Source organism: Penaeus monodon, chromosome 13 (genome assembly GCF_015228065.2).
Source record: "Penaeus monodon isolate SGIC_2016 chromosome 13, NSTDA_Pmon_1, whole genome shotgun sequence".
NCBI lineage: Eukaryota > Metazoa > Arthropoda > Malacostraca > Decapoda > Penaeidae > Penaeus > Penaeus monodon.
Genome location: NC_051398.1, coordinates 35,240,350 through 35,267,483, shown reverse-complemented (window position 1 = coordinate 35,267,483; position 27,134 = coordinate 35,240,350). Strand labels below are relative to the sequence as shown.

Genomic DNA, 27,134 nt, shown 5'->3' with positions numbered 1-27,134 from the left:
ATACATCAAAATTAAAAAAAAACTCTTAGGACCTCAACAAGCAAGCTTGTAACCTGCAAGATAATGTTTACAAAAATATCCCATAAACAATCTTTTAACAACAACCTTCATCTCATAGTTTATAACACTTGACCAAAAATTACAATCAAGTATCTCTCTTTTCATTCACATATACAAACATTACGCATTCATCTAAAAAAATTAGTAAGTTATCATGGAGAGATTTTGCAAGACAGTATAATACAGAAACAAAAACATCTTATATGACATAACCTAAAAATTGTTTTTCATCTGTATCTCAAGGATAAGTATTAAACTAAAGAAAACATGGAATCATAGTATTGGAATTCTTCTTATTGCTCAACCATCTCAACCATCAAATCCAAATGAAAAGCCATCTATAAATAAAATCTCTTCATCTACATAAAATCACTTTAAAAGAAATGCACAGTATTTAAATATGAATTACAAATAAAATGCAAAATGATACAAATTTGTCTACTACAAAAAATATCCTATGTTAAATATACATATACAAAATATAATTACAGATACAGTAGAATATTCTGATAATAAAGGGTTACTAGGAAAGTTAACAGCATCAAGAACAACTTTACAACTTACTGAACTCTCATGGATAAATTGGTACTATAAAGAATTTGCCTGTTTTTATCTTAGTATACTTCATCCATTTTATGCCTGATGCTTTTAGCTGCATTTTAGTCTTCTGTATCATCTACACAGCAGATACAAATGACAATGATTTTTAATATCATATTTCTCTAGTTACTTTTTTTTACAAGACACTCTGAATTCATACAAAATGCACTGGTACTTTAATCAATAAGTTTACATTGCTTCCAACAACAATTCTACAGAAATTATCTATACCTTCTCTACTTTACAGTTACTGATATTAAGGAAATGTGAAAGCAAATGATTGTATGACATAAGAATGTTCACAAAGCTAGATAGTGGATTGCAATCTAACCCTTACAGCACCATAAACACATTCAAATAAACAGAAATATAATATATATATATCCCAACTGCACCAAGAAAAATCCAGTTCCTTTCTACACAACATTCCCTTGTATAATATCACTGGAGTATCAAGTTACATAAAACAATATTATCAGTATATTCTACAGCATTTATATACTGTTCTTATGTACACACACACAGACACATGCACCAACGTATTGTTGAAAAGAGCTGACAGTGATTATAACTTTCGGTTGAGCTCTGTACACTTTGCAATATCAGCAATCAGGACTCTATTAAATGAACAATATAATAAAGGCATGTAAAACCTAAAAGATGTTTCAGGTTTAATTAACCCTTCTATTAACACAAGCTTGAGTCTTCTATCACTGATTTTGCAATTCTCACAGTCAACAGTAATGGACAGGGCAGAGCTTGTGGGATTCATACCTCTTGCAACAAACAACTTTTTTTTTTTTCTTTTTTTTTTTCTTTTTTTTTTCTTGAAATTTTCATACAATTAAGAAAACATTTACAGGAAATCTAAGAAAATGGGCCAATATTTCAAATCATGTACTATTTGCACATTTACCATTTTCAGGATCTATTCCAACACTTTGGAATTAAGATTACACTTCAATCATTATAATTTTCTTTACACAAAAATTACCTTTTATACTATGGCTCCCATTATGATTTTAAACAAAATATTCAAGAAATTCATTTTGAAATTGTGTAAATGAGGCAATTCACAAAAATGAGCATTAACCCTTTCCCGACGGGTGGCATGTATGGACATGCCATGGTGTATGTATGGCCATGTCATGAGTTTTTTTTGTTACAATTGCGGCAAAATAATATTTTTTTTGCCACTGAAAATGTGATTAAGTAGTTTTTAACACTTTTCCTAATTTTTTCTATACTATACATTTCATAAAGGCTTCTCGGGCTTCCGAGGTTAGCGCAAAAAAAAATCACGTCGGTAATCGACTACATTGGCCAGAGATACTATATTTAGTATTCACAAAGTGATGATGTAAAACCAAGTGAAAATACCAATATGTATTTTTTGAAAGAAAAAAAAAAATCACTTATTTATAAAAACACTGAACATAAAAGTATATCTATATGGAAGTGATAATATAAACCTGTTGAAACTAAAGTTTATCTTATAAAATAACTTTTAAAAAACTACGGTTTCAACTCCATGACACCACACACTGCTTATTTTATTTAGACTATAAAGTGAATAATGATCAACTATGGAGTCTATATAACAAAAATATTCTACAGTTCTGATTTATCGGGAAATATAGCAAATAGAGACTTTAGAAAATAATAATACTGAAAATATATGAGCCCCCCGGCAGCGGGCCCGGGCCACTATGAATACTACCCGTCGGGAAAGGGTTAACAAAAGGTACCCAAGCAGAAAAAGTAAAATATTCATAAAATTTCTCATTCCAATGTCTCAACACTGTTATCATGCAAATAATCATTTTCTTAAACCATAACTCCCATTCTCCTTAAAAATTAGAATGTGTAGCCTGTTACCTTAGGATTGGCCAATATGTGAACCATATTATAAAAAAACAGACATCAACAAAGGTATTAGGACAAAACAACATCACATTCCACTGTTTATTAGTGACAGTGAAGCTTCCTCAAAAGTCTCGTTTCGATGTCTTACCACTGGTTCTCGGATTCTGCAAAGGAAAGATAATACTGTCACTACCAGCATATACTAGAATTTACAAAATACCTGCCCCACAATGATCATCATTCACGAAAATAAAGACTAAGGGAGAATAACAAGTGAACAAAAAGAAATAATATAATTATGTAACTTACAAGGTGATAGTGGAAGATGCCACTATATGCTGTATGAAACAATAACTATCTGATAATCTTAAACATTTGAAAAGTAAGCAAAAGTGTGGACAGACTATTCATATGACAACCATGCACGCTTGTAAACTAATAATCTCAACATGCAGAAAAATACAAAAGTCAAAGCATCATTACAGCTCATGCTATTTTAAAAGTTAATAAACGAATACAACAAAGAACAAGAAAATATATTCAGTTCATAACTGGTGTTTCCATATTCAGTATTGTTCAAAAAATTCACATGAGTTTAGTGTCCACATGCTTGTGTTACAATGTACTAAACACATTTTAATTCACACCTGCAGTATATGGGACCATGTCAGTTAGAGAAAGGGAGGAATAGATAAAGGGAGGAATAGAGAAAGGGAGGTAGAGGTAGAGGTAGAGGTAGAGGGAGAGGGAGAGGTAGAGGTAGAGGTAGAGGGAGAGGGAGAGGGAGAGGGAGAGGGAGAGGGAGAGGGAGGGGGAGGGGAGGGGAAGGGGGAGGGGAAGGGGGAGGGAAGGGGGAGAGGGAGAGAGGGGGTGAGGGGAGAGGGGGTGAGGGGGAGAGGGAGAGAGGGGGTGAGGGGGTGAGGGGGAGAGGGAGAGAGGGGGTGAGGGGGAGAGGGAGAGAGGGGGTGAGGGGGAGAGGGAGTGAGGGAGAGATGGGGGAGAGGGAGAGATGGGGAGATGGAAAGGGGAGTGTGTGCATACGAGTGTGAGTGTGAGTGTGAGTGTGAGTGTGAGTATGAGTATGAGTATGAGTATGAGTATGAGTATGAGTATGAGTATGAGTATGAGTAAGAGTAAGAGTAAGAGTAAGAGTAAGAGTAAGAGTGTGTGTGAGTGTGAGTGTGAGTGTGAGTGTGAGTGTGAGTGTGTGTGTGTGAGTGTGAGTGTGAGTGTGAGTGTGAGTGTGAGTGTGAGTGTGCGTGTGCGTGTGCGTGTGCGTGTGCGCGTGCGCGTGTGCGTGTGCGTGTGCGTGTGTGCGCGTGCGCGTGCGTGTGTGCGTGTGTGCGTGTGTGCGTGCATGCGTGTGTGTGCTTGAATGCTTTTCATGTTTGCATGTGTGTCTGTGCTTGTGTGTGCTAGCTTTTGTGTATGTGTATGTGTGCTTTTGTGGATGTGGAAGCGTGTGTGCTTTTGTGGGTGTGCACAGACAACTGCTCACATAATTCTGTGTATGTGTGCAGTTGCCTGTGTATGTGCATGAGCATACATGCAAGTGCTGTGCATGTGCGAATGTGCAGGAGCTTGGGTATGTGCATGAGTAAATTTTAACAGGAGAGTCAAGGCAAAAAAATACTTTTTATGGGAAAGAAAAAAAAATGCATTCACCTGTCTATCCATCGTTTTATATGATTTACTGGTAATTTTCTAAGCATGTCTACTTAGCAAATTCCCTCTCTATCTCTGAACTGAAGGACTAACTAACCTGTTTGTTTATTCATCAGTCTACATCTACAACTTTTATCATTAAATTTGTTGGAAACTCCCCTTCTTTTACAGAAACCCATACTCCCCATTATTTCCTGTCTATCTTCTCCTTCTGCATCACCTTATAGTAAGTGCACTCTATTCCAATTTTCATCCAGACACCTAAAGCACTTTTATTTCCAGACTTTTATGCTCTGTTTCATGGAAAAATAGTAGAACATGAGAAGAAAGTCTTATTATTGCAAAAGGGGCTATCCCATAAGGGCAAATTTTTGTGGACTGTGTACATTCTAGAATTTACTCTCAACATGTATTATGCACTACTAATCACAAGAGCACTCCTGCTTCATTCTGTACATGTATTTGTAAACAGGGAATATTGTTCACAAAATTTTTGTAAATATATCTATGTTTTCCATAAAAAAATTAAGTTTGGCTGGACACGTATCAATCCATACAAACTTATAAAAGTAAAAGAGGGATGTGTAGAATATATAAAGTACATAAGAATTTGCTGTTATATGATAGACCCTTTAGATATACATCACAATGAAAGGAGCTAAACTTGAAAGTCTTTGTGAAAGAGAGAAAGAAGAACGGGAAATACAAATCCACATCTGGCCCGGATTTACTAAAGCATATACAAGATAGTATAAGGTTTGTTTACATTGTAAATCAAGCTACTCTTTCATTTCTCGCACGAGCGTATTTTCAAAACACTTCCAAGGTCATAAGAACATCTCCACATGAGAGAAATTAGCAAGTGCATGAAACCACTCATAATGTTCATCATGGCAACCCTCCTCTGCTCATATCAACCTCATAAATACCTTCAAGAGTGTGCAGCTGTGACTTTTCTTTGGGGAAATCAATCAAAGTGTAAGAACAACACATTTAGGAGGCATAGTAACAGAAAAAACAATATAGCTAATGTAAATAAGGATAACCTTTGCCGATCCGCAGAGGCCGTAGAAACACTTAATGTGGGCCTAATATAAATCACTCAAACAAGTTTAGTTTATCATGAATTAAAGGAGTTCTGGATCATCATCAGGAATGAATTTTGAATAAAAATGTATAACTTCCATCAGAATGACTTTCTCTAGAACAAGAAATCATAATAAATATTCAACAATAAAGGTTATCAATATATAAGCACACCTCTTTAATATCCTAATATAATATTATTATGGAAGATTAACTTCCTGATGAATAATGAGAAGAGATAATTTAATTAATTTGTTCTGGTGCATCATACTCTCCTTAGAAATTATAATAAAATGCTTTTGACTTATGTTTTTGAAAAATAAATAAAGAAAGAAAGAAAGAAAGAAAGAAAAAATAAATCAATCAATCAAAAATAAAATGATAAAAGTACTGAGTAAGAAAGAGAGAGAAAGAGCTAGAGAAACAGATGTGAGTGTAATATATACATACATATACATACATACACATACATACATACATATATACATACATACATATATACATACATACATATATACACACATACATACATACATACATACATACATACATACATACATACATACATACATACATACATACATACACATACATACATACATCAATACATATATATATATATATATATATATATATATATTATATATTATATATTATATATCATATATTATATATTATATATTATATATTATATATTATATATTATATATCATATATCATATATCATATATCATATATCATATATCATATATCATATATCATATATCATATATTATATATTATATATTATATATTATATATTATATACATGTGTGTGTGTGTGTGTGTGTGTGTGTGTGTGTGTGTGTGTGTGTGTGTGTGTGTGTGTGTGTGTGTGTGTGTGTGTGTGTGTGTGTGTGTGTGTGAAATCAGAATTTATGATTGATGGTGAAGATTAATAAAGACATTTACTGGTGAAAGTGACCCACTGCACCTGATGAACAAAAAAAAAAATTTACTTGCATTAAAGTCTCATGACTTTCCTTTATTTACCTTATTGAACTGATCATTATTTTGGAAATACTGTTTAATCACATTTTATGTAACTTTTTCATAAAGAAATTGATTGGTAAACCTCAGTGCTGCCTCAGTTCAAGATTTAACGCTCTGTGACTGGTCAAAACTGCTAATTGGTGGTTCAAGCCGTTCTTTTAGGAAATGTAGCCTATGATACCTAGTGGTAGTAAATACGGTCACAACAGTATGAGACCCCTACGCTCTTGTTTGGCATTCGAAAATGGGTAATAACATCACTAGTTGAGAAATCATTGATACTTCTCTTAACTTAACGTTACAAGAGACAGCGTTTACGAAAGAGTTTAGTAAATCCGGTCCATGGCCTTTAAATCTACTAAGCAGGGATCATTCAATGACTGAGACGAATACATTTATCATCCGTATGTCTTTAGTTACAAACAAGGTAATAACATTTCTTAAAGGTATAAAGAATCCACAGATGGCAAAATCACAGTACCACACAAGCTAATTAATTTGCCTCATCAAAGTATGCAATCACCACACTTCAACTACATGCTGTATCTTTGCCAGAACTCACTCTTCCAATTCAAAATGAGCCTTAATGACACAAAGCATAAGGATGCTGCTGAACAACAAAATACGCCACCATGGAAGAGATTCTCCAGCTGCTGCCCCATACATAGCTGAATGATACATAGTCATGCATTTTGTTTACTAATTAACAAACTGGTTACTTGAAAAAATATAATTTTTTTAATCAGCAAAGTTTTACTTTGAGGGAGAGGGAGAGGGAGAGGGAGAGGGAGAGGAGAGGGAGAGGAGAGAGAGGAGAGGGAGAGGGAGAAGGAAGAGGAGAGGGAGGGAGAGGGAGGGACAGAGAGGGAGAGGGAGGGGGAGAGGGAGAGGGAGAGGGAGAGGGAGAGGGAGAGGGAGAGATGAGAGAGAGGAGGAGGTGAGTGAGGTGAGTGAGGTGAGGTGAGAGAGGAGAGGAGAGAGAGAGAGAGAGAGAGGAGGAGAGAGAGAGGAGAGGAGAAGAGCGAGAGAGAGAAGAGAGAGAGACAGGCAGGCAGAGGGTGAGGAAGAGAGGTAGGCAGACGGTGAGGGAGAGAGGCAGGCAGAGGGTGAGAGAGAGAGGCAGGCAGACGGGTGAAGGAGAGAGGCAGGGCAGACGGTGAGGGAGAGAGGCAGGCAGACGGTGAGGGAGAGAGGCAGGCAGAGGATGAGGGAGAGAGGCAGTCAGAGGATGAGGGAGAGAGGCAGTCAGAGGGTGAGGGAGAGAGGCAGGCAGAGGGTGAGGGAGAGAGGCAGGCAGAGGGTGAGGGAGAGAGGCAGGCAGAGGGTGAGGGAGAGAGGCAGAGGGTGAGGGAGACAGATTTCTCACTCAAATCCTATCACTTTTATTAACAGACTGACTCTTTTGGCAATTTATAAGTATTTCTATTTCATCTCACTTCCACTGGGATGATAAAGACCATAGCATATGTAATTTATGCATGTGTTTAGCATAAACACAAATCAGAAATTCTTCCATGCAATAAATGCAATAAATATACAGTTTATGTCTTTGAATCACATTAACCATGACCTGCTATCCAGTTAGTATGTCTGATTTATTTTTTTCATTTTCTCCTTTTTTTTATGTCCTTATATCTTTTTTGTTTGTTCTTCATACCTTAGACCTACATAACTTCTTTCATTTAAACTAAAAAGCAGACATTACTGAAGAGCACAGTGTAAACTTCCCACTTTTCTTCACAAAAAAAAAATCTTTTATAAAGAAAAACAAATACCTTTTGATACAGGCTTTCTTATCAGTACAAGGCATGTGAGCAAATATATATGATGTACCTATACCACCTCTGAACTGTTGTAAAAAAAAAATAATCTAGTCCATGAGGAGAATCAAACCAATATCTTCAAAAGGTCATTGACCAGGATTTTTCTATGACAATCTTTAACTGCAATTTTCTCTGACTACTCTTTGACTCCATAACTGTCTCTCTGACAGTGCATGATCCCCAGTTTTGTCTATGACACTTTACCAAAATGTCTTTTCTAGTCCACTTCTTTTCTTTGACTCAGTGGATGTTTGAGACTTGGACAACAATAATGACAATTATATCTGTTGAAGATAACTTGACATCAAGCAATGATGAGGAACACTTAAATTTCACTTTTTTATTAATTGTTGGCTATCCGAGCTGTCTGCTCTACGTTTACTGCAGTTTTCTATTGGATAAATACAAATGGCTAAGCACCTTCACAGCTGACACAATGACATCAAACAAAGATATTACATGTGTAATATCATAGTCGATATATAGTTGACATTCTTTGCAACAGTTATTTTATTTCATTACCATATTGGATAATCAATGCAGACATTAGTTCTAGTTAAGAGTTAATTTTGAAATTTGGGAACAGTGAGTCAGATATGAAATAACTAAGTCATAGATAAATTCAATAACAATAATGGAGTCTCAGACTTTTTAGAACAGTCCTTATATTTGCCAAAGAAATGCTACGACCTTTTATGAATACCAACCAAGGATTTTTAAGGGGAAATACAAAATTGCTTGGAATGTCATTGCTTACAAATGGCCTCATCTCCAAATGCATTCAATTGTGGTATAAGCACTTGTTTGTATTTGTGTGCACAGCTTTGTGCATGTGCATATGTGTGCATTCGTGTACACATATATGCATATGTGTAAGAGTGTGTGTAAGTAAAAAGTCTTTGTATATTTTGACTGAATGAAATCAAGTGTACATAAGCTAATAACCAGTACTATAAAATAAATTTGTTTATTAGCCTTTTTAATTTCATTTGTTTGTTCCAAAACCATTAACCTGCATTACAGATTACCCTAATCAACTGTATACTGGCACAAATGAAAACTACAAATAATTATAAACCATGTGTACATTAAACCTGTTAGAGAAATATCATTTCATGACCTTTACTGTTCCACGAGACCTATAGGCATTTCTAAGGGAAGTCTGGCATGAATAACTAACACAACCAAAATAGCAAAGCATTTAGAAACTACAAACTTAAACTTCTCTCATAACCTAAAATTATTTTACATTAAAAAAAAAAAAAAATGTAAATAAGCCGTTCATCTCTAAAGACAGATAAATGATAAACTGTTACTAGCTTAGACTAAATAGAAATAAACTTTACTCTAAAGGTCAAAGGTAACTCATTTTCAGCCCTTTTGTGTAGAAAAGAAATTGCTTCATTTATTAAGAGGCCTCATGTTTTAACATCTCTGCAAATAATCACAGACCCCCTATCACTTCATGAGTCATTGTCCCAATTGTCCTCAGGAGTGAAGCAACACACAAATGTAAACCTATTCTTGCCTGACTATACCAAAACTTTACCCATTATTATTGGATTAAAGAATATAAAAGCATCAAGAGTTCTTGCACCTACAAAAAAAACTAGAAGAGTGAGAGTACATAAATATAGAAAATCTATTATGTGCATTTAAACACAATAAATCATGAATAAGTTAATATTAGCAAAGGTAACCTTAATAACTAATCAGTTAAACAAATGTTTACTCAAATGTATACACAGTAATCTTAAAATAAGTAAATGCACTTGATGACACTTTATGTATACAGATAATTCATATCTGTAGCCCCAAGCTTGTATATCTATAATGCCTATCTATACACTTTATAACATAAAACTTCATAAGAAAGTTTGATAAAAAATCACTACAATAATTTATTACTTTAATGATATATACAACTTTTATGAATCAAATTTTACCTAAAAATTATAAAGTACAAAATGAATATAAAATTAAGTGATATCATACAATAACAAACTTAATATAAAAAGTATCCATTAAACCATTTTCTCTTATCTTAATGTATCAAACACACAAGAGGACTGTACAGAATTTAAAGAGGTTTCTGTAAACTCCTTCAGGAGTCACACTTTTTATATGAGTATTAACAGTTAGACTGAAACTTCATCTCTCCCAATGTCAATAATGGGTCATGGACAAAGTGGAATAAGAGATCTCTCTATATATTGTTAATTTTTTTTGTGCATGCATAGAGAGAATCTGTGCTAGGGAAACGATACATACTGGAAAAATGCTAAATAGCGTCCTACTCTGCCCTTCTCCTAAGGACAGCCGTCTTAGACCGTGTGGGTGCAAACCACTTTGACTTTTTTTTCCTGCTAGCTATCTTTATGGCCTTTTCATTTCCTTCTGATTTTGGAACTTTCCCAAAGCACTCTTTCATTAAATTCTTCCCAGAGTGTTGCAGTACCTGTCTGCATAACCTATGCTTCCAAACATCCCTAATAATTCTCTGTCTATTCTTTTTCCTGTAAACTTTTTTGGGGGGCAAAACTTTATACCTACCTCCCCTTGCTCGATATCTAAGTTTTTGACATTTGCACACATCATAACACAGTTTTCCCAAAAATACTCTTTTACCATCTCTTCTTACATGAATCTTCCTTATGCACTTTTTCTGAGATGCTCCTTGAACCTGCTTCTGATTATTCAATTCAACATTTGATGTTTGACCCATTTTTGCTAATTCCTTGTTTCTTTCACTTTTATCCTCTAAGTTTTTTAAACTAACACCTGCCTGTGGGCTGCTTGCTTCTATTGATTCCCATGAAAACATTTGCCTCTGTGTTTTCTCTCCTACCCCAGGTATTAATACCTCTTCCTCTAAATGTATATTAGGTTCTTTTGAAATAGAAATGATTTCTTGAGATTCTGAGGTTTGCTCACTGTATGAACTATTCAGCTTAGCTTCTATGACTGGACTCTTGTTTTTCAAATTGCGTCCAGTGAAATAGCTGCCATCTTCAACTTTCTGGATCCCTCCCCTCAACATTCCTCCATCCATCTCAAAATGTCTATCCACAAAGAATCCAGCAGTCCTATTTATATTCCTTGATAAAGTGTGATCTATCTGCCTACCCAATTTCTGTCTCTGAACCCTATGCTCATCATCCCATGAGAAAAGGCCCCTCCCCATTTCCACCTCTTCTGCCCTATGTGACGGCTGCCCTTTCCAGAAGAGCTGCCTGGTCACCTGAGTCCTTACACCAAGATCAGGTGATACCACAATCTTTCCTGAAGGCAGTATTCAAGAATTACAGAAGCATACAATTTTGATGTGATTTTACAGAAACTGTAGTAAAGATGTATACAAAGGGGCAATCTTTTTCTTGATAATTTCTCTTAGAAATTCAACAATACTACTAGTGTACATTCTACAATATTATGTCTACATAATATTCTAATGTCTGCAAGATAATAAAGTCTACAAGATAAACTACACCTACAAAAAAAAAATAATAATTACAAGTACCATTCCACTTGCAATCAACGATGTTCAAAATTTTGGCATAACAAAAATATCAAAAAGTAGTTAAGGCAATACTTTCTAAATTCTGCAAAACTGAATACTTTCTTTGAAACATGAACTGGGATTTAGAATTAACAACATACAAACCTTGGGAAAAAAAGCATCACAGTTAAATCAATGATACAGAGTAAACTTTAGTATAAAAGAGGTGCAAAATGCAGAAAAGTAACTTAAAGTAACTCCAACTTAAAGTCAAATAGCATAAAATAAAAAAAGAAAATGCAAGACAACGGCTTTTTCACTTGAAAAGTTTGTGGAGATCAACATGCTAGTGAAATGAAGTCAATAGCTGAAGTACAACAGAAATTCCTTTTACAAGAAATAAAAGTGATGATAACAATCATGTTTAAAAGAAAAGTTTGCCATTCTTTTATTTCATTTTTGTTGTATAACAAAGTTACTGTATAAACCTTTACCTATAATCAGGAAATACAATTGAAGCATTTTACAAAAATAATATATTTCACAACATAAAAGAAAGGATTAGGTTATAAATATTTTATTTCTTCTCCTTGACAAGCAAATACAATTTTGTAATCTAAGTATGGATGACAGTACATCAAGGTAACTTAATAAAAATGAGAATATAAAACATACTAATCAATAACCAAGTGTTTCAAAAGATCTGTTACTCAATACAAAAAGCTGAAATATTTACATACCTTGAACTTTCCGGTAAAATGAGTTTTTGCCAGCTATAGGAAGTGGATGTGCTTCTGTATTGAAGACCCATTCATCTAAACTCATGAGTGAATCGTCCGAGAAGATTAAGTAGAGGTACTGTAAAACAAAATTCCTTTAGAATATTACCAGTGATGCATATATTAATTCAAACATGTGTGCTCACCACTGCCAATATCACATATACATATTCTGAGGCATTTAGAACTTATTGGATCTTCCCCAGACTTAATAAACTAATTAAAAGTTTTCCAAACAAACCTATTATTCTGTTTGCTTTCTATATATTCTATATACAGAAAATTGCAAATATTGCAAAAGCTAATTAAATACAGATGTATTCTAAACAATCTGCCAATGCCATGAAGAAAATCAAAAAATTAATACAGGGGATCCCTGTCATTTGTCACCCCTTTATTCATCATTTCACTCTTCTGTCACTGACATTACGAGGATGCATCTTTAATTGCGTTTCACTCTTTTATTGTTAGGGTTCCAAAAATTTATACACATCAGCAAATGCATTGAAAAACTAATCAGAAACAAAATTTTAAAATCTACAATGTGAATTTTAATAAAATTAAATCACATGATTTCCAAAATGTGTATACATGTGCACTGCTCAAGAGAACTGAACAGTACATACCTACTTTCCAGCCAGCAGCTGATATACCTCCCAGAATTGTTAACCCATTCCCGACGGGTGGCATGTACGCATGGCGGGCCTATCTGCCGTGGGCATGTATGTACATGCCATGGTGTATGTATGGAGATGGCATGAGTTATTTTTTGTTACAATCACAGCAAAATATTATTTTTCTGCCACTGAAAGTGTGATTAAGTCGTTTTTAACACTTTCTCATTTTTACTATGAAAAAAAAAAAAAAAAAGCAACAAACCAACGATTTTAACTCCATGATGCCGCACACTACTTATTTTATTCAGACTATAGACTGAATAATGATCAATTAGGGAGTCTATGGGGGCCGCGGTGGCTGAATGGTTAGAGCGTCGGACTCAAGACTGTCACGACGGTAATCTGAGTTCGAGGGTTCGAGTCACCGACAGCCGCGTTGTTTCCCTTGGGCAAGGAACTTCACCTCGATTGCCTGCCTAGCCACTGGGTGGCCATGCCAGCTCAAGTCAATGCCGGGTAAATAGAGATGGTGACTCGATAAAAAAAACACCGGGCGGAAGGCAATGGCAAACCACCGCTCTAAATTGCTAAGAAAAAAATCATGGAAAGCCCATGATCGTCCAGGCCGCGGTGGCCGAATGGTTAGAGCGTCGGACTCAAGACTGTCACGACGGCAATCTGAATTCGAGGGTTCGAGTCACCGACCGCCGCGTTGTTCCCTTGGGCAAGGAACTTCACCTTGATTGCCTATCTAGCCACTGGGTGACCAAGCCAGCCCAAGTCAAGTGCTGGTCCCAAGCCCGGATAAATAGAGAGAATGATTACCTAAAAGGTACCACCGGCACTCTCCGTGGAAAGGAACTGGGGACCCTACCAGGTACTCACTCCAAGAGCATCACAACATGAAACTACAATTAAGTATCATGCTGTGACCACGGCGGCTCAGACATGAACCTACCGTTAAAAGAAGAAGAATGGAGTCTATATAACAACAAAAATACCTTTCAGTCTCAATTTATCAGGAAGTTTGGCAGGTAGAGACTTTAGAAAATAATGAAAACTGAAAATACAACATATCTTCGTAGTATTACGAAGAAACAGCATGGGATGCTGGTATTTGGCATGAATGGTCGCGCACGCTAGGGGGACGATATAAGCCCCTGGCAGCGAGGCCCGGGCCATTATGAATACTACTCGTCGGGAAAGGGTAATAAATAATGCCTGATGCAAACTATTCCAATGCTTGACACATTGTTTGATGCTAGATCAGAAAATGTAAATAACTAAAGGGAATAAATGCAGTGAATGCACTGCTGATATTAGGCAATCAAATAGTGTCATATCGAAAATGGATTCTATGATGATCCCCACCCATCCACTGCAACTGCTCCTGATTGCTTCACAATAAAACCTAGTTGAAAATTAAAATGAGATAGCTTATGTAAAGGACGATGATCTTCCTTCATCTAACTGGCCATAATCTAACCCTCATACCTGTTGCCTCTGCCATATGCAGTAGCCCTCCCTCTGAACTTCTGCTGTGTGCGTAATAATTACACCATTTTTATAATATCTAATGCCTGCATTTCTCTTTTGCATTAAATGGTCAGAAAATGGATCATTTTTGGTCATCTCATATATAAGACACTATTGTTCCTAGCCATCTGCCAGGTTACTCCATAAAGTGACATCATGAAGATGAGAAAACGACATCATTGCAGTCACCATATTTACTTTCAAGGCACGTGCGCGCAACCGTGCATGCACACATACACACGCACGCACACACACAGAGGAAGTGATGTCACTTTAAAGGCACCATCTTACTTCCATGTAGTAGTAGTAAATGACATAAGGAAATGATGTCAATACACAGGCTAAGATGATGTGATTGGTCTTGTTGTGTGTCATGTGACCCAGGCTGCTTGGACATCATTGGCTACAGATATTTCCACGTTCCCCGCCAGGTCAAAGCATGGGAACTTTCCCATACATAAAGTGGTGCTTTCACCTCATTCACTTCTTGCTTTCATAATGCCTTGCTTTGCCAGCATTTGCAGGCACTACTCCTCCCTTCCTCTTCCTCTGAGATCAATGACCCCCAGCCACTGATTTCACCATCACCTCCTAAGGTGCTTCATCGCTGTCCATCGTACCAATCTCCATTTTCCCCCCAATCTCCCACTACCTTTGACCGCTTCTCCGAGGACAATGACAATAAGTGGTTGTCCAGTAGGGCAGAGGATGTCATCAACCCACACTCTGATGTATCCAGTTCAGAGGATGAACTGGATTATGTCTCATAGGTCAATGCCACACTCGACAGCAACGAGCCACTTTCCAACATGACTGAAGGGCTGCTGCAGAGAAACACTCCAGGGACCAGGAACTTTGTCTGGTAACGAAAAATCTATTTCCCAAATTTATTTCGGCTTCAAAGGCAGTCCTGTAATAATAGTCACAATGGATGTGTCTAACATGCCCTTGGAGATCTTCAGCTGTTTCTTAACAGCATTCCATTTTTATTCATGTGGAAGAAATATCCCTTGCACTGAGCAATCAGAATGTATTACTTGTTTTTCTTTTCCACTCCCACATGTATGCAGCCACCCACACCCCCTGCAGCCTCACCTCAAGTGTAGAAGTGGATACCAATGTCCAGGCAGGAGGTAGCAGAATACATTAGTATCTGAGTGATAATGGGGATGGTGGATCTCCCCAGTTACAATTACAGGTCAACCAAATGCATCCTAGGTCAAGAAGTCATTGCTGAGGTCACGACCAGGGATTGGTTCGACCAGTTGACAACTCACCTCCACTTCACCCACTTGGAGAAAGGAGCTCCACTTCTGGAGGACAGGATGTGGAAGCTCCTGCCAGTTGTGGACTCCTTCAAAGACTCATTCTGGTTGATATTCATACGAGGGCACAACATTGCTATCAACAAGTCATTGTGGAAACTCCACAGGCAACTTGCTTTCAAGACCTACAAACCAACTAAGAGAGCAAGATTCTGGATGAAGGTCTATAAGCTCTGTGCCAGTACTGGCCTGGCAGCAGGGTACACCTCTTGTTTCAAGGTGTACACACCAAACAGGCCCATAGACCTCAGTGTGAGGGGGAAGGGTGATGTCACAGCAGCAAGACAGGGTTGCTGGCCTTGATGTGGAAGGACCACAGCAACGTCACCATGATGTCAACAGTCCATACCACTACAATGGACAGGGATAAGCCATTGGTAGTAAAGGATTACAATGTCGGCATGAACGCTGTCGACACTGGTGATCAGATGGCGAGCTACTATCCAACAACTCGCCAGCTCAAGATCTGGTACAGGAAGGTGGTCTTCTTCCTCTTTGACATGGCCATCACGCCTTGGGCAGAGAGGAATCACAGAATACCTTCAGAGTAGGTCTCTCCTCTGATCTCTTGGGGAGGACTTTATAAAAGGGGCCAACTCCACACTGCAATGAGATGACCAGTAAGGACCTGCAACAGTGACTACATGTCATCACTGAAATCCCTGCCAGTAGAAGGAGATGTCAATGGTGTTCACAGCAGGGTTGGTGGAAGAGAAATGGGAGCTTCTACTCGGATTGTAATGTTGGTCTCTGTGCCTATGGGTGGTTTGAGGTTTGGCACACAGCTCTGTGATGCCATCCACAGGATATATCAATAAATCAGTTTTTTGTTTTGTTTTCTTAACTTTGATTTACTCTCACTATATCTTGGCAAATGATTACTGATAACAAACATGACATCATCAGAGTCTGGAGTCTATATTAAAACTTCCAACTATTGCAACAAGTGTTAACATTGCATTTTAGCTTTACGAGCACGCAAAACATTGTCTTCATATCTCGAAAGCATCATCTTCAATATACCCCCAAGGTTATAAGGGGTATAAAATCAGAGCTTACGCTCTGATTTTGTCACCCGCAGTGGGTGGCATACATGGGAGCTTCCAACATTGATACTACTGAAAAGTAGGTGTACAGCACTCTGAAGGAACCGTCACTGGTGGGCTAAAAATGTACATAGTGTTAGAGCAAACCACTGGATATTACCATCCCAATCCACAATATACCCTTTCATAATGTAGTCCTAAGGGATATTATATTGTTATTTATAATATTCTTGTGATCTACATTAGCCCATTCACCCCATGTGGCATCTATTCTTGCCATGCTCTCAATGGACCCCAACATGTATGGCATCTAATATTGCCATGGCTTCTACGAGCCCCATAATGTTTGGCACGTGTTTTTGCCATGACGACTGACTACAGACTGACTGTTTATTATTTTTTTTACCTAATAGATGGCTCTGCTACTAGTCTTACTTGATTGGTCGATAATTATGTGACGTATGTAATTTATGACATATGTAATTATGACGTAATGAATTATGACGTGTAATCATGTGATTTGTTCACACTAGATTGCATGATTATGATGTACCTTGACCTGACTGACTGGAAACTAGTAATTGCTTTGATTGGTGGGTCAGGTCACATGGTGTGACCTGACTGGTTAGTCATGTGAATAAAAGGTCAGTCAAAGGCTCATTCCAGCAGAACAATCGCAGCCATGGAAGGTATGAGCTCTTGCTCCCTTTCTTGCTCTCACTCTCTCCCTCGCCCTCGCCCTCGCCCTCGCTCTCGCAGAACAATCGCAACCATGGAAGGTATGAGCTCTCGCTCCTTTTCTCGCTCTCCATCTAACCCTCGCTCTAGCCCTCACTCTAGCCCTCGCTCTAGCCCTCGCTCTTGCCACCAGCTGAGGCCGTCCACCTCGATATATCTTTTGTCAGAGTCGAGCCTCTCGGAGGACAACGACACTGGGGATGAGCTAACGCCCAGCGATGACTCAGACATTGATTATGAGGCCCCAAGTGACGACAATTTAGACTTCGTCTCACACAACGAACCGTCGTTGGACTCTGTCTCTGTCTGCTCATGTCAATAAATCGTGGAATAGCAACGCTCCAGGGACCCCAGACTTTAGGTGGAGAAGGAGGGAGAATGTACCAAGAAAGTACAGTTTTTCTGGTACACCTGGTATCAAGGTTGACCTGGCCGAGGATTTAACGCCACTAGCAGTGTACAGAGAGTTCATCATCGACGAGCTGATTGACCTCATAGTGGAAGACGAATAGGTATGTAGAGTTGATACACATTACTGCTATTATCCAGAAACCCAAAGGTAATAAGTGTATCTACATCATCTAATACATTACATTTGCCTACTGACAGATTTGCAGAGGCGAATGAGACAGCACGAAGCCACGGACGGCGATGGCACTCAATCATGAGTGCAGAGTTTCACATATACCTTGGACTCCGGATGCTGATGGGGTTCAACAAGAAATCTCGGCTGGCCTTTTACTGGTCGAGGAATCCAGGGGTGGCCATGCCAATTTTCCCCTTGACCATGCCTCGTGAGAGGTTCGAACAGATTTCCCACAACCTCCATTTCCAGAACAATGAGGGGGAACCTGCAGAGGAAGATCGGCTGTGGTAAGTGCTGACCATTCTTGGGGATTGCTTCAAGAAGGTCTTCATCCCGGATCAGTTTATATCCATCAACGAGTCCCTGTGGAAATTTAGGGGTCGCCTAAGTTTCCGCACTTACAACCCAAGCAAGCGGGCCACATTTGTGGTAAAGGTGTACAAACTTTCCACAAGTGACGGCCTGTGTGCAGGGTACACTACTGTGTTCAAGATCTATACCAGCAGGGAGCAGGGGTCTCTACCGTCCTCTCAGAAAGCGGTGGTGGACCTGATGGAGGAGGGTGAATTCTTTTGGAAAGCATACAAGTTGTTTGTTGACAACTGGTACACCTCTCCTGTACTCCGGAAGCTGGGGGACATGGACTCCCGGTTGTCAACAATCCACATGTCACACATGGTGCAGGTTCAGCGCCATGGAGGTCCACTGGTCGTGAAGCCAGAGATACCTCTCGAAGCACCTAAGGGTGCTTCGAGAGGTATCATTCAAAGTGTTGATGTCATCTGTTAATATAGACAACTTGGAAGCGATTCAGTATATCTCCTCAATACAAAGGTGAAAAGATGCCTAGAAAACACCATGAGAAAAGTGCAGTTTCTACACATTACCCTTATATAAAACCCAACTTTACTACAAAATCTATGGCCAGATTCCTGCAAAATTGATATGCCGCGCCACGCAAGAAAAAGTCCCGTTGCGGGGGCCCACGCGGCTGGCAACTATTACCGTGAGCGGGGCTGAGCGACGAGCGAAAAATTCCGGGGCGAATGGGTTAATTATGAATAACAGGATCTCTTGTATATCTAATCTGACCTATTACTTCAGGGCTCATATAGAGTGCTTTATGTAAAACAGATTCAGAAAAGTATTGACAAGACTCTGTGTCTCCACTTTGGAATCTTTTTTTTTTTACTTTTTTACCATTTCCATTGTCTATATTTGTCATTTGATTTGCTCTATCCAAATGGTAATAGATGGCTTTCCTTGCACAGACTACATATCGTTTCTTTAGATAGTCCAGAACTCAGTGCAATAATAGTAACAATAAGCAACATTTTGTTCTTCTTCTTTTTTTTTTATAACATTTAATTTTCTGTAATGCACACTGCACCACCAAAGAGGGCAGGAAACATTTTCCTGAGCATGGAAAAAGCATCCACCCTGGAGCCAGCACTCCTCCAGTCATGGCTTACAGAGGGTACATTCCACACTCCTTGATCAATGGAAATAATGTAAAAGTCCATTTCTAAATGCCCACTGAGTCTAATCACTCTCCAAGAAGGTGATTAGACTCATGGCGAATCATTCCTGTCACCCTGGCCTTCAGTCAAAATTCTAAAGACAGCAAGTTCCCCTCGTAACCAGCCCTCAGCCAAATTTTCCCATGACAGCATGTTCACGTCCCCCACCCCTCAAGCTAAATTTTTTCATGACTCGATGGTCACGTCATCCAGACTGTAGGGGTTAAACACAAATTTAGAAACAATTTGAAACACTGCCACATGGCTTAGAGCAACTTTTACCCACCATCACTATGATTTTTCTTTCATTTATCTGCAGGCACATGTTCATATTCTATTAAACATAAATAAAGGGGATAAATAAAGGCCAGTTTCATGGCCATACTAGACATCAAATCAAATATTCATCATCATTGCTAATAATTTTCTACTAACCTTAAAAGTTTCAGCAAAAACAAAACTTTGTTGTACATCATCCTTTTGTGGATTTTCCATATACACATTCTGAATTCCACTATACCCAGCCTCAGTTCGACAGTACTTCTCTAAGGCCTGAAAAACAAATTTCAGTTAGTAATGTAATGACTAACAAATATAAAAAATCCAAACCACAATTTAAACAGATAAGATACAGTAAGGTACTATATAAATCTACTGTTGCATTGATTTCAAGTTAGATTATTCCATTTAAGTATTAACCCCAAGACTACAGATGGCATATCATGCAATGGTTGTGGTGAAAGAAGTTGTGGAAGGAACCACATAATGTCATACAACATGCTATCAGCTCATCAAAGGGAGCTCATCTTTCTGCACTATAGCGACATCATTTGTTTGGTGTCACTGTTAGACACTGTTAGCGAATGGAAACTATCAATTCTTCAAACTTTTGTTCATGAAATAGATGTACAAACTATTAGGTGTCTAATATTGTGCTTGAAGTACTGAACAAGCAGGGTGCAAAGTGGAGAAACTGCCAATTCACACCAATAACCTATTACAAATACTAGCCAATTTTTTATGCTGTGGTTATTGACTTGAGGTTTAAAAAGGATATTGCACTTCAGTGAAATAGGACACTGATCACACTGCACAGCCTGAAAATTCCTTACCAAAACAGCATTCCAAGCCCATTCCCGATACTTGGGATCCTTAGTATATCGCCACATGTAGAACCAACTCTCTATCACTTCAGGCCGAAGGATGTAGTACTTCTCAGAAGATTTGAGAGCACGTGCCTCTATACCCTCTGTGAACCTAAAGCTTTCTGGGCCAAGACCAGTTGGGGTGCGTGCATATGATTCATGACAAGTGTTGGCAAGACCCTCTGCAATCTCTAAGTGTGTTGTTGAAACTTGATTGTTGATGCTCTTTGCTCCCAAAGCATACATTCCGCCTGAAAAATAAACAGGTATTCACATTTTCAAAAAAATGTCATGTAAAGGCATTTCATTTTCATTTGCATCACAATGGGTTATTTGCCCATGATCTGATACGAGTTGAAAACACTGGTAAATGGGAGTGGCTATGAAAAAAAAACAGATGCTAACAAAATAAGCTCCAGGGATACAAAATTACCTCATTTTCAAAATGTTAAATATCACCAATTTGATTATAAATTTTCCATAGTGCATATACAACTACAAACCACTAACTGCAAGTGTAGCTTACAAAATTTGGATTATACTTGGGCTAACACTCTTACTACTACACTAAAATTATTTATATATTAACTAAATTGAATTTTTTTGTGACATCCAAAACCAATAACTCTCCACGAAACTTTCTGAATACTAGTCATTAACATCTACTATCCATTTCTCACCTGCAAAACAAGCAAGATGATCCATCTTGTGCTCAAGACGATCAAATTTGCTTTCAGCCAAGTAAGTCAGGCCAGTGTGTGACTTCAAGACTAAACGATTCGTGATTACTCCAATGGCTTCTTCGTACATCTCCTTGGCCACTTCATCCTTACCCCCAGACTGTATGTATGCTTTTAGTAAATACTCATAGAAGCTATCTCCCAGTGCTCCAACAGAGGTGTGGCCTTAAAAAAAAAAAAAAGACTTCAGAATGCATATCACAGAAGAAAATCATCAGCTGATATCCTTCAGAAATTAAGCTGTCAAAAATATGAAAAATAAAAGTTCTATACTAGATGTATATACTACACCCACTGCATATATGAAGTTGAGTGAATAAGGTACTTACGCTGGCCCCACTTTCCAGTTTTGGGATTCATGTAGTTTGGATAGAGACCACCAGGACGATCTGTTTTCCTGATAACGTCACGAATTCGCATGACCTTCTCACGGAAAATTGGGTCCCCAGATATGTCAGACAGGTACACAAACTCAAGATGCAGGGTTCCAAACTCAGATAGAATACTTGATCCTCCACTTGCCCAGGCATAATTTTTGGCAATCTGTTAATGATTTATATATTAAATATCAATGTATACAACTTAAATATCATATCAAGTTCAATTCAAATATTCTTTTAATCCTTCAAAAATAAGCATATAATTTTATATTATATATATATATATATATATATAGATTTATATATAGTAATAATATATATAGAGAATATATATAGATATATATATTGAGTTATATTTATATATATTTATAGATATAGTATAGATAGAGAATATACATAGACATAATATATGAATATATATATATATTATTAATCAGATATGTTATATATACATAGATACTATAGATATCATATAGATATATAGATATATATATATGATATATAGATATAGATATATATAGACATATATAGGTAGAGATATATAATTAATATATAAGAGATATAATATAGAAAATATACAATATACAAATATACATATAGACATATATACATATATACATATACATATATACAATATAAAATATCATATATATACATATTATATATATCATATATGTTATATATACATATATACATATATATATAAATTATATATAATAAATATAATTTTATATCTATATATAATATATATATATAATATATATTAAAATAATATAATATATTAATTATATAATTTTAAAAAATAATAATAATATAAAATATATATAAATTATATATATAATATTATAATATAATATATATTTTAATAAATATATATTTAATATATAATATAATATATATATATAAGAATATAATAATATATATATATATATATAATTATATTATATATTTATATAATATATATATTATATATATATCTTATATAATTATATTATATTAAAATATATTATTATTTTATAACATATTATATATATATCTTTATATAAAATATAAAATTATATATAATATTATATATATTATATATTATATAAAATATTATTTATATATTTATACATATTATTATTATATCTTATAATTATATATCTATATTAAATTTTTATCTATTATATAATATTATATACATATTTATATATTATATACATATTATATATATTATATACATATTATATATATTATATACATATTATATATATTATATACATATTATATATTATATAATATATATTTTTATAATATTAAAATATAATATATATATAAATTTTTTATAATATTATATATATTTTTAATATATAATATATTTATATATTATTTTATATAATATTATATTAATATATATTATATATTAATATATAAAATATATAATATATAATTATATATATTTATATATATAAAATAATATTATATTTATTATATATTATTATATATATATATATATTATTATTTATAAAATTATATATTCTATATTATTATATTATACATATATTCAAATTAATAATTTTATATCATTCATATTAATATATATATTAATATTATAATATATTATTTCATACATTTATTAATTTAAAATATTTTTATAATATATAAATATATATAAATTTTTTATATATATATATAATTTAAACATATATAATATATTTTTAATATATATAAAATATATATATATACATATACAATAATATATAAATATATATATACAAAATACATATATTACTAATATTTAAAATATAATATATATATTATATATATATAATATAAATATACATTATATATTATTATATATTATATATATATATATATTTTATATATATATATATTATATTATATATATATATATATTATATATATATATATATAAAATATATATATAATAATACATATTATATATATATAATATACATATAAATATATAAATAATATTTATTTTTATATTATTATTTATTTATATATTAATTATATTATTATATATATATATTAATATATATATATATCATATATATTTATATATATAATATATTATAATAATTATATATATATATATATATATATATATATATATTATTAATATATATATATATAATATATATATAATAATATATATATATTATAATACATATATATATATATAATACATATATATATAATACATATATATATAATACATATATATATAATACATATATATATAATACATATATATATATATAATACATATATATAATATATATAATACATATATATATAATACATATATATAATACATATATATAAAAAATACACATATATATAATACATATATATATAATACATATATATATAATACATATATATAATACATATATATAATACATATATATAATACATATATATATATATATATATATATAATATATATACACAAAAACATTCATGAGATGAAGTTTTATCTACTATTATTTCAACAGCAAAAGTAGAGTACTAGCCCACCCATCTCATTGCTAGTAATACCCATTAGCTTTCTCAACTTACCCCATTGGCAACATTGATGAGTGCATAAGGTATACCAGTTGGAGTGTCGAAAGCTGGCAGAAGCTTTCGTGCAATGTGAAGAGCCCTGTCTCTGAACAACATATCCCCAGTCAAGGCATATACAGACAGCAAGCCTCCAACAAATCGGATATTTGTCTCAAAAACAGACATCTCTGATCTCTGTAAATTAACCACAAAAATTATGTTTATCTCAGACTTACAAACAATATCAAAATCTTATGATTTTTTAAAAATAATATATGCTAGTCCATTCAAGTGGCTGATAATCAAATATATTCAAATTTAGCAATTTCTGTTTTCATGTTATATAAAGAGGGAAACATAAAAAAAAACAATAATATATAAACTGTAAAAATATCCTGCACATAAAGTCACCTGTTCACACATAATGTCAAGTGTTGGTTACAATCACCTCCCCTAGCATTAATTAAACACATAATTAAACAGAGTCATAACACAGGAGTGCAGTAATTAACACTGGGCTATGACTCACGATGATATAATGTAGAGCTGCATATCACAGTATATGCAACAAGACTGTATATTTGATAGTATACTTGACTATAAAGGATGTAAAATAGATAAACAAATAAGTGAGAAAGACTGACTGAGTGGGAGAAAAAATAAGTGAATGAAAGAAAGAAACAAGTGAATGAAAGGAAAAAGTTAATGAAATAAAAAAAAAGTGAATAAAAGAGAAAAAGAGGTGAATAAAAGAGAGAAACAGGTGAATAAAAGAGAGAAAGAAGTGAATAAAAGAGAGAAAGAAGTGAATAAAAGAGAGAAAGGTGAATAAGACACAGAATAAAGTGAATAAAAAAGCATGATGTAAATGAAAGAGAAAGAAGTGAAAGTGTGAGAGAGAGAGTGATTGTATGAGAGAGAGAGATAGTGAATGTATGAGAGAGAGAGAGATAGTGAATGTATGAGAGAGAGAGAGATAGTGGATGTATGAGAGAGAGAGATAGTGGATGTATGAGAGAGAGAGAGGGATAGTGGATGTATGAGAGAGAGAGTGAATGTAAGAGAGAGAGAGAGAGAGAGAGAGAGAGAGAGAGAGAGAGAGAGAGAGAGAGAGAGAGAGAGAGAGAGAGAGAGAGAGAGAGAGAGAGAGAGAGAGAGTGAATTTATGAGAGGGAATAAATGAGTGAGAGATATGGTGAATGACTAAGTGAGAACAAGTGTGTGAGATAGCGAATGAGTGAGTGAGTGAGAGAGAGTAAATGAGTAAGTGAGAGAGAGAGTAAATGAGTAAGTGAGAGAGAGAGTAAATGAGTAAGTGAGAGAGAGAGAGTAATGAGAGAGAGAGAGTAATGAGAGAGAGAGTAATGAGAGAGAGAGTAATGAGAGAGAGAGTAATGAGAGAGAGAGTAATGAGAGAGAGAGAGAGAGAGAGAGAGAGAGAGAGAGAGAGAGAGAGAGAGAGAGAGAGAGAGAACATAGAAAATTAAAGAAGCAGGAACAAACAGGAACAATGGTGAGAAAAAACAAGAGGATTGAAAAATAAAAAGGAAATGGATAGAGAGAGACCAGTATATAGTCCAAATATAGGTAAAGATACACAGATATAACTAGAAAAGCTGACGAATCTACTCAACTGAAATTACAAAATAGCATTTGTAACTGTTGAATAAATCATTCCTAAATCCTAACTGTGGTACTGTGTACAAATTTGCCTCTTGTTGCTTATTTGCAGCATATGACAAGAGCTGCACAACCTAGTCAATGCCGAAACTAAAAAAGAGGTTTGCATAAGGCTTCAACACAATATAAATATCTTTGTTTTTTTGTAAGGTCTTTGTGCTTTACCAAGTGCAAACTATTACTACACACTCATTTCCATATCATTTCCATTTTATATTTACATATGCTATGATCTGACTTTCACAAGTCAAATTAAGTAGACAACTTTTTCTTTGACAATGTGAGATTCACTACACTTCATAATCTTATAAAATCTTTGAAAATTAATTCACACTGCATACATATCTTTAAAAGTAAACAATAATAATGCAATAGCTGTTAATAATAATAATGTCAAAAAAAGCTGTTGATAACTACAAAATCATAACATAAGGAACTACATACTTATACACAAGTCAACTGCATTTAATATTTAAATTTACATGGAACTCACCAGCTGATTGAAATCTAAATTATATTGCACCCATGCATGCCCTTCATTGTACTCCTCCATACACCCCATAATGTATAGGGTATCAAGAGCATCCACAATTGTTGCCCCCATATCCTCTCTTCCGAAGATTCCAGCAGTGTGGCCTCGTTTGCTGACTGGTCGTAATTCGTTCTTCCCCCATGCATAGGTCTTGTAGCCTCGCCACGCATGTAGCACCATCTGACAATAAATACAAGTTATTAGTGGCAACCATAATAAATGTGAAATAAAACCTGTATACAGCAGAAATCTACAACAGGTGGCAAATGGAACAACATTCTTTTTGTGATTTAGTGCAAACCATATGAATGTGATATAACCTGTAAGCT

General features: G+C 35.0%; 1 protein-coding gene across 1 annotated transcript in view; it reads right to left on the bottom strand.

The window, feature by feature from the left end:
• Window positions 1–1,477: 1,477 nt before the first annotated feature.
• LOC119580261 (mannosyl-oligosaccharide 1,2-alpha-mannosidase IA-like) overlaps window positions 1,478–27,134 on the bottom strand; it is a 72,055-nt gene continuing 46,398 nt past the window's right edge. The window contains exons 2-9 of the mRNA XM_037928303.1: window positions 26,767–26,985; window positions 24,609–24,788; window positions 21,993–22,206; window positions 21,604–21,828; window positions 20,891–21,174; window positions 20,214–20,330; window positions 12,372–12,489; window positions 1,478–2,690 (exon numbers count right to left, since the gene is read on the bottom strand). Of these exons, the coding sequence (XP_037784231.1) occupies window positions 2,671–2,690; window positions 12,372–12,489; window positions 20,214–20,330; window positions 20,891–21,174; window positions 21,604–21,828; window positions 21,993–22,206; window positions 24,609–24,788; window positions 26,767–26,985 (1,377 nt within the window). The 3' untranslated portion in view covers window positions 1,478–2,670. The remainder of the gene's footprint in view (window positions 2,691–12,371; window positions 12,490–20,213; window positions 20,331–20,890; window positions 21,175–21,603; window positions 21,829–21,992; window positions 22,207–24,608; window positions 24,789–26,766; window positions 26,986–27,134) is intronic.